At 39.2% G+C, this 9,723-nt stretch overlaps 2 protein-coding genes and 1 long non-coding RNA gene across 3 annotated transcripts; 2 read left to right on the forward strand and 1 right to left on the reverse strand.

Annotated features, from left to right (window-relative positions):
- On the reverse strand, window positions 3-2,643 carry LOC109727096 (disease resistance protein RPS5-like; the record flags this gene model as incomplete). The annotated part of the gene is made up of 2 exons (XM_020257026.1): window positions 1,896-2,643; window positions 3-918 (listed from the first exon to the last, which is right to left on the reverse strand). Coding segments are annotated over exons 1-2 (1,338 nt in total), but the record flags the coding sequence as incomplete, so codon positions are not given.
- Window positions 4,700-6,525, forward strand: LOC109727168 (sulfite oxidase-like). Its single transcript, XM_020257149.1, has 6 exons — window positions 4,700-4,708; window positions 4,835-4,945; window positions 5,027-5,128; window positions 5,628-5,675; window positions 5,796-6,011; window positions 6,103-6,525. The coding sequence occupies exons 1-6, from the start codon at window positions 4,700-4,702 to the stop codon at window positions 6,232-6,234; spliced, it is 618 nt and encodes a 205-aa protein (XP_020112738.1). The 3' UTR covers window positions 6,235-6,525.
- Window positions 7,856-9,456, forward strand: LOC109719603. Its single transcript, XR_002218746.1, has 4 exons — window positions 7,856-8,103; window positions 8,175-8,307; window positions 8,383-8,483; window positions 9,397-9,456. It is a non-coding gene; the product is annotated as an uncharacterized LOC109719603 (long non-coding RNA).

A 9,723-nucleotide genomic window follows, 5' to 3' on the forward strand; every position in this document is an offset into this window, starting at 1 on the left:
ATCCTAATAAGAAAGTAATATACATAGTAATATATATATATTATATATGGTAACATATATAATATATATATGGTATGTAATATATATGGTAACAAGCACAACAAACAATCTCTCAAGGCATCATTCCGCAGCCTATCGTAGCTAAACTTCAAGGTATGGAACAAGCTTTCTTCCTTTGCTGCATCCGGATCGACCTCGTCGTGGCGCGCGTCCTGCAGCAGATCGATGGCATGTCTCCATTCCGCCGGATCTTCCTTATCATACATGGCTCTTCCGATGGTGATGAGAGCGAGGGGCAAGCCGCCCAGTTTTATGGCTACTTTTCTTGCGACGGCTTCGACGGCAGGACTAGAGCCGATCGTGTCTTCACCGACAGTCTCTCGGAAGAGAAGCCAAGCGTCGTCGCCGTCCAGACATTCCACTTTGATGCTATTCCTCCTGCTTACACCCATCTGGCCGCAGACTTTCAAATATCTCGTTGTCAACACCACCTTTCTTTTATGCTGCTGCTCGTCTGTGGCCGAAGGCATTGGGACGCCGACGGCTCCCAGGTCGAGTCGTTCCCACAGATCGTCCAGCAGCAGGAGAAAATTCTTTTCGCGCAAAAAGTCTGAGATGATTCTGGCCTGGTCCTGCACGTTGTTTATCGCCGGCAAGTCGAGCGTATTCACAATCTCGCTTTGAATCCGTGCTACGGAGCACTCTCTAGACGCTGTGACGAAGATCACGACGTCGAAACAAGTTTGGCGAGCGAACGAGTTGTTGATGGACTTGAGGAGGTGGGTCTTCCCCACCCCGCCCATGCCCCAGATTCCGACCATCTTCACCGCCTCATCGTTGATAAATTGGATTGCCTGATCAAGATACCGGTATTCTCTTCCCGCCGCCGGCGGGTTGTCAATCTCCGACTTGTCGTGCCTGTCGGAGTAACTTTCTTATAAGATCGATCGATAAAATTTCTTTCAGGTAAAAAATATATATATGTATATCAAATTTGCATAGATAACTAATAAAAAAAAATGCCAACAAGGGTGAGAGAAAGTGCATGCTCTGTTCTGAAGAATCAGAAACATTAGACCATTTATTTGTTCGATGTGTGACTACGAAAATGTTATTGAAATATCTCCTTGCTAACAATGGGCGTAATACTACTGTATGCCTCGGTTAATCATCTTTGGGAGCTGATATATTCGATGTCGGGTATCTTCCGGAAAAAGGAATTATCGGCTATAACTACAATCTGGTGAGTTCTGTGACGGAACGGTAGAGGAACATGCGAATTTTTCATAGTAGGCAAATTAACTTGTACCGACTGCTGCTTAAAATTAGAGAGCTTTTATTTTAGCTACCGTTTGGTTCGGAATTAAATAAAAATTAACTATTCCAGAAATAGGGTTAAGTTCAGAATTAAGATAGACTTAGAGTAATTTTGTATTTAGTTGAGAATTGAATTTATTCCAGATATAAATAAAATAGTATTTAGTTAGAGTAGATGGGATAAGAAGGATAGTGGATAAAATAATGTTTTGTTTGATTGGAATAGTGAGGGTGAGGTGGGATGGGGTGAGGTTGGCTAACCCATCTGAAATGAGCTATTCCGGAATAGTCCATTTAGGATAGGATTAGCTAATCCCACTCCTCTAAAATCATATTTGGAAATAAAATCGGACTTAAAAGGTTATCCCACCCCTTAATCCAGAACCAAACACCAGCTTAAGAGGTTTTGGAAAGAGTATCAGATTCATTAATTTTTTTAGATATAGTTTAACGTGTTTTTTTTTTTCTTTTTTTATTTTTTATGACCTTGTTGACCCAACTCTATAACTAAATTTATGTTTTTATTGGATGAAGCGATGACATGCTATTTAAAAAAAAAAAAAAAAAAAAAAACCTACCTCCCAGCCAGAAGGATGACGACCTGCTGGAACACTCCACGGTCGAACTCCCGCCTGGCATCCGGAATCATCTTAGCGGCGGTCTTGCCGATCGCGTAGCTCGACCAGAAATCGACAGAGCAGCCTCCGAGACACCGCGCCCGCTCGCCGTACCTTCTGTGGAGCGCCTCCGCTCGAGCTACGATGCGGTCCGCCCCCTGCAGCCACTTGCTCACTTCAATCGTCGCAGTGCCGCCGGTTGTTCTGCAGCCGGACTGGATCCTCTCGTCTACATCCTTCCTCCTGGCGGCCAGCTCCGCCGCGACTTTCTTGAGCTCGTCCAAATTGTCCTCCGCTTTAAGAAGATACGTCAGATGCTCCGTGACGAGGCTCACCAACGGAGAGATCGCCGCATCAACAGCCTTACAGATGCACTGATCCATGCCTACATAGATAGATTGCGATAGTGTAGAATCTATAGATAGATAGATGGATAGATAGATAGATAGATAGAGAGAATTAATGCAGCCGTAGAAATTAATAAGAGAACAAGAGACGAGGGAAGAAGGGAGCGAATGAGCGATTGTACTACTCCACAACTACATTGGGCTGTGTTAGCAAAATGGTCTATGCTACAATTATTATGCTACTTGGTACGGTAATACCGACCCTCTCTAGCGTAAGTGGCGAAAAACGCGGTGATTGATATTCGAAATCTAAATATAAATTTTAGTTGATTCATATTTTCAGCTAAATTTATTTTTACATAAAATAAACGAACCAGATAATATGCTATCTATCTCTCAAAAAAAAAAAAAAAATACTTGGTACGATAATAATAATAGTATTATATGAGAAATTAATGTTTATTCTATTTTTTTATTTATTATGAAAGCAAGTAAGTAATGATTTGGGATCGGCCAGCTGCACATGCGTAGTCCACTAATGCACGCCATCTGTACCTAATGTTGACATGCTACTATAATATTAGCCATTCCTTTTTTTTGCCCTTCATTTGGATAAGGGTGCGTTTGTTTCGTAGTAAAATTATCTTGAAAAAAAAAAATTGGTGGAAAATTAAAATTTCGGCTTTTGTTTGTTGGGCCGTAAAAAAATTCTCGAAAAATAATTTTTACGAACAGTGGGAAAAAAAGGACATTTTACAAGTGAAAAATGAAAACTTACACCCCAAAAATCACAGCGTTTGGGAGGGGGGCAGCACCCCCGCAGTCCACAAAGCGCACCCCGCCTCGTGGACCAAGAGAGAGAGGGGGGTCCCTGGTGGACCTCTCTCTCCCCATTCTTTTCTTTTATATAGAATATATATAATAATATATATATTTATATATATTTTTTAAAAATATTTTATTTTAATATAGATATATTTATTATATAATATTTTATAATATAAATATTATTTATAAACACATAATAATTTATTTTATAGTATTAAATATATACGATTATATATTATATTGCGTAATTAATGTATAATANGTATTATATGCAGACTATTACATATATTATATTAAATACTTATCAATTTATCATATTATATAATTTTAATATATTTAATTCATAAATATAAATTATAATAATAATATATATAGCCTAATAATTAACATAAATTATAAATAAATAATATATAGAATACATAATAATAATAATAATAATAATAATAATAATAATAATGTACTTTTTCTTTTCAACCATTCAACCAAGCAATCATAACTGAAAACTACTTTTTTTTTTCCTACAAACCAAACACTACAAACCGTAAATCAAATTTTCCACAAAAAACCTTTTTCCATAGAAAATTTTTTTTTCCAGTACTTTTACGTAGAACCAAACAGCCCCTAACATATTACAGATTATTCAGTGTGAAGATGTCTTTTTTTATTTATTATTTTTCTGCTATTGGATTCCTAAACTTGTAATATGGTTGTAATTCTTCTTTCTGTATAATTGCGATTTGTTTACCATCCTTTTGTGCATAAGATTTTAAATTTTCTATTTGAGAGTCTTTGCAGATGATACGTAACCCTTGTGCTTATTTTTGCTGTTTCAATATTGATAGTTTGGACATAGTTTTTGTTCCTTTGTACAACCTCCATCGGTATTTTGGTAATACTTAGTCCTTATATGACCACATTGCTTTGTAATTTTTTTCCTATATCCTCGTGAAAAATAGTAGCTAGACGATTGTGTAGCGTTTTAGCAGTAGATTGACTCTTACTTAGACATATATTTACTAAATGTAGGTACACATTCAAATGCAGGCAGGGGCACCTATATCTATCAAAATATTGATAGCATATGAAGCACTATTTTAGCTAAATATATGATAAGATTCCCAATTTGAAAATGTATGTTGATCATCATACTTTGTACTGGTCACAACTCCTATAAACTAAACTTTGTGGCATCTTGAGAATTCTAGAGCTTGAATCATTGCAAAATCATTTATCGGACTGTTACCTCAGTCCATTTTTTGGATGCATTCAATTAATAAAGCCAAGCACATGTAAATCAATGAAATTTTTATTCATAGAGAGCATAAATATTTGAAGTCGTAGAGAATCATTTTTGATGGTTTTTGGTTGATTTTTTTTTTTTTGTTAATTATAACTTTTGCTGAAGATTTAGGTTTCTTTTGTTGTTCAATTGATTTCTTTGTCTATATTATTTTCTTATTAAGTTGTGGAAATGACAAATTTATCTTGTGTATTCTCTTTCTTGGAATAATTACCTATTTAATTACATTATTACCTTCTTTATCTCTATTTACACAATCATATGTTGTTGTACTCTCTTTCTTTCCATGCATGAAGAAGGTTGTTCACTAATTAATCTGCATAGTCTCTTTTGCTCCCACAATCTATATTGTTATTTTACTTGGTGTTATTGGGAATCATGCACTACAAGAATTTTTCTAATCAAAATCTCTTGTCAATGTCTAGATTCTAAACCGCGATCATGGTTACCCTTTACGTGCGGTTGTTCCTGGTGTCATCGGTGCACGCTCTGTTAAATGGTTGGATAGCATTGAGATAAAAGAAGAAGAATGCCAGGTCTTCTAAAAGTTTGGATTCCTCTCTATTAAATTTTAGTGCCCAAAACAGAAGTTTCTGACCCTCTCTTTTTCGAACCAGGGGTTTTTTATGCAGAAGGATTACAAAATGTTTCCACCTTCAGTCGATTGGGACAACATTGACTGGTCAACTAGGAAGCCACAGATGGACTTCCCTGTGCAGGTAATTACAGATTGATGCACACATTTTTGTACTCGAGTGTTCGTAGTTTGTATCCATAAAATTAAAAATAAAACATGGATACAGATTTGAAATAACCATCAAAGTGGAACGTAAGTAATCACACAGAAGTGTGTTGTTGTAAAGTTAGTGAATCAATGCTTTTGGTGCTTTGATTACACCTTATCATTCCTATTTGATTAACATATCCTGATTACGTGTTATGCCTGGAAACTCTTCTCTTCCTATTAGTAATCTTGGTGATGAGGTCCAAACAGCAAAGCATGACTATGAAGTTCTGAGAGTAATGATAAGTATTGTCCTTCGAATTTGAATGTGACAGTGGTGAAGATTTTAGTTTTTATTAGTTAAGCATCAATATTACCCAGCTTCCTATTAGTCATTGATTTTTTTTTATTTATGAAAATTTGTATTTGGCGTGTCTGACTATGTTAAAGTACAAGTTTCAGCTGATCTTTTCCAATCTTTTTATTCCAAACAGTCTGCTATTTGTTCTTTGGAGGATGTAGATGTTGTCAGACAAGGAAAGGTCAGTAATATCTCTTGTATAGATATACTATCATAATTCTTTTTAATGTAAAAAATGATATAACCTGCACTGGAAAATAAGGATGATATGCTACTTCTTTGATAAGCTCTTCAATTGCAGATTAAGGTTGCTGGTTATGCACTGTCTGGTGGTGGCCGTGGGATTGAGAGAGTGGATATTTCTGTGGATGGGGGTAAAACCTGGGTGGAAGCTCAGAGATACCAGAAAACCAATGTGCTGTATGCATCCGATGATATGAACAGTGATAAGTGGGCGTGGGTTCTTTTTGAGGCTGTGGTTGACATACCAGAAGATGCTGAGATCATTGCCAAAGCGGTATGTTTGCAATTTTCTCTCATGTTGTCTGTAGTTTCAGTTTTAGCTGCAATGTTTGTTTACCTACTTTACTGTCACTCATCATGGACAGGTTGACTCAGCTGCAAATGTCCAACCTCAAAATGTCGACGAAGTATGGAACCTGAGAGGAATACTAAACACCTCATGGCACCGCGTTCAAGTGCGCAATGCTTCGCGTGTAGTAGCCAACTCTAGTCTCTGAACGGAGATATATATCTGAAGAGCCCTAATAACGAGTAAGCAATAAATAAGGCTAATCTCATCTTTTGAAGTATTAGAGTATCAAGATTGTGCTTATTGTACCTGTGATTTGATGCATGTTGTACCAAGGAGACGTAATGCAGGTTCAGTACCCTGGTAGGAACCAACTTGTTTCAACTCATTCCAGTTAAAGCGTGAATTAGTCTTGAGCCTGAATTTTGCATCAGGTAAATCGCAAAACCGTTGCCTTGAACTAGCGTTTCTGACAATGATCGAATGGTTAATTGCACTATTACTCCTCAACCTTTATCCCAATTCATTTTGGCCCCCAACCATTTATTGTGTGCAATCTAGTCCCTAAAGCTTAATATTTGTTTCAATAAAGTCTCTACCACTTAAAAGCTTGTTATATTTGACGAAAATGACATGGCCAAAGCTTGTTATATTTGACGAAAATGACATGGGCAAGGTTTGGTGTCGATGTGACAAACTCTATTTAGTCCTTTAGGGCATGTTTGGTTCACTTATTTTAGACTATGGAATCGAAATGGAATTCATTAATTTCGATTGTTACCGTTTGTTTTATAGGAATCGGATTCCAATTTCCATTCCACTCCGGAATGGGAATGGTAAAATCTATTTATAATTCAATCCGGCTTTGAATTCCGGATTGGCTCATTCTAAAGTAAACTATTCAAAATCCTCTTTTATCAACACTTACCTCCTCTCCCTTCATCACTTTTCTCTCTCTTAATCAAAATTCTTTCTCAAAAAATTTAAATTTTCATTCCGATTTTCATTCCAATAATGAACCAAACATTGTTGGATAATTCGTTATTCCATTTTTCATTCCAAAATAATTCAATTTCATTTTTCATTTCTATTCCAATCATGAATCAAACATGCCCTTAGTGTTGATTTGAGTATTATTAGAGTTAACATACGATTTATTTAGAGTATTTTAATTGTCTTTCTCTCTAAAGAAGTTGAAGGTTGTTGGGGCTTCTTAATCTGTCGCAGCACCCTGTTTGTTCCAGCGGTAGAGAAAAGAAAAGGGGTTGATATCGTTTGTTTCCTTCCGTCCACCCTTAATTACAAAGAAGCTCTCCAAAAGTTTTTAATTTTAAAACACTCCTTTAATTAATAGAAATTATTAGAAATACCCATATTGCTAACATTATTGTAAAAAAGTAACTACACACTTATTTTATCCTGGGTTGAGCTAGGCTACTTTGAATAATATGTGAATAGTATCTATACAATAACATTAAAGGGCGAACCCTTAACCGTTTTGCAGCTTCTCTTTTATTTCGGTGATGTGAGCCCCCAATAATTTTTTTTCCCTCTCCCACCCATTTGACCACCCGTGGGTCCCTTTTTCCGGCGCCTCCACTCCCTCCTATACTATACTATACTACTCCGATGCCCCCGCTCCCCAATAATTTTTTTTTCCCCTCTCTCACCTATTTGACCAGTGGATCCCCTCTCCCTTGCGCCTCCACTGTAGTATACTAGTATCCCTACACTTAGTATATATATATAAGTGTGTGTGTGAGGGTACGTGTGTGTGTGTGTGTGAGTGCACATGTGTGAGTATGTGTAATGCCATGTGGCATCCCCCCCCCCCCCTCTTTTATGCATGCAGGGAAGAGAGAGAGAGGAGTTTATCTCCTCTCTTCTCTCCTTTTCTCTTTCGTTCGGCCGTACCAAGGAAGCACGCGAGGGACGCCGCCGCGGAGCCGATTTCGCCGTCGACGTCGCACCGCAGAGCCGTTCGAACCTACGGTTGCTGCCGTTGCATCGTGAGGAGGCCGGGCGAGCGTGGATCTTCGCCGTTCTTGACGTCGCGCCAGTGCTAGTCGCCGTCGAGGTGGGTGTTCCATAGAATTGCTTCCTAATTTCCAAGCTTTTTCAATTTCGAGCTAGTTGCTGTCCCTGCAGATTTCCAGCGTCGACCGTTGGCGTTTCGGCTCGTACTCGACGTAGGAGCGTCGGATTTCGACGAGGCTTGATTCGCTGGATTCAGGACTTCGAGAGGAATCCACGAAGCCCTTACTTGCCAGATTTCGTTGAGGTTAGATTGGTCGAATCCGTGCTGTACCTGACTGTTGCGAATTTTGGGACTGAAACGGTGATTTGTGCTTTGTAGAGCGTGGTGTTAGCTCGACTCCCGGATTTGGAGGGTGTAGATCGACCAGCAGGTGGTGCTGCAGCTGTGAGGGTGTTTTGCTGCCAGAATTAGCGACTAAGGTGGGTTTACATCGGTTTATTCCTAAGTGTAGTAATAGTCGACATGTATGATTTTCTGTTCGGTAAATCATGTTGTAGTTCGTTTTTCATAATGATATCCTGGATAAATGCTGCATATATAACATGATTATTACCTTTTAAATATACATGTTGGACTGGGTTTAAACTTAGGAGAAAACGCGATTGGAATCGACATATGTATTAAACTGCCTGATTTAGCTCTAGGAGCCGTTATAGAATTGTACTGTCGCAGCATACTGTAGACGAGTACTCCAGGTAGTTTAGAATACATTTACGCTCGTGCTGGTATGCCGAGTGAATTTTTCTGAGGTCGTTTAGACTGTTTCGTACTAGTGGGCGCCGTCGGGACTGACGGTGGGCCCGGTTCGCCGTTTTGGCGTCGGATTGTGCCGAGGGCACGTTGTTTGTTGTATTTAGACTAGTCAGAGTTGTTACTGGACTTCGGCTTGAGTTAGAGAGCCTGTTTGAGCTCGACAGAGATACGCTGCATACTCGGTTGGGTAGCTCCCACGAGTGCCACTCCGGAGGCGGGCGCGGTGCTTTTGCGTTGGTGTCGCTCATGCCAGTTGGACTTGCTCTCCACGGACCAGCTAGTGTGGATAGAGCCTGATAGTCGCAACGGGGCAGGGACGGGTGTGTTCACAGTCCCAGGGACGGGTATGTTTACAGTCCCAATTGGATTGGGTCAGATTTGACATTTCCTACAGTCGGTTAATGTAGAGCATGATAGTGTAGTGGATGATAGCGATAGAGTGTACTTCCTGCTTTTCCTTCTATCCTTGCTCCCTTCTGTAGACTTAGTGGGTGACCGATGTCGTTTTGGGCGGTACCCACTGAGGACTACTTGTTTTTACAGTAGTTCTCACGCCCAGTTGTTACCTATGTTTTGCAGAGCCACAGGTTTCGGCTACTGCGCCTTCCGCGGATCAGGATCGAGGCAAGGGCGTCGCGAGGTAGAGCCCTACCCGACTGACAGAGCTAGAGGCACCCCCCTACTGCAGGTAGTTGCTATTTTAGAGTTTATGTACATAGTTGTTTAACTCGCCGGTGCGAGTAGCTTTGTATTTTGGATTTGGACTATGTATATGAAACTCAGTTGTTTAGCTTTGTATATTGAGCAGCTCTATGCTACTGTTTGTAGTATTGTATATTTACAGGTACTTTTGACGCTTCGTATACAGGGGAAATTCCTTGTATACGGCGGATTTGTCGGCGTGCC

This window comes from Ananas comosus, linkage group 1, assembly GCF_001540865.1.
Source record: "Ananas comosus cultivar F153 linkage group 1, ASM154086v1, whole genome shotgun sequence".
NCBI classification, from domain to species: Eukaryota; Viridiplantae; Streptophyta; class Magnoliopsida; order Poales; family Bromeliaceae; genus Ananas; species Ananas comosus.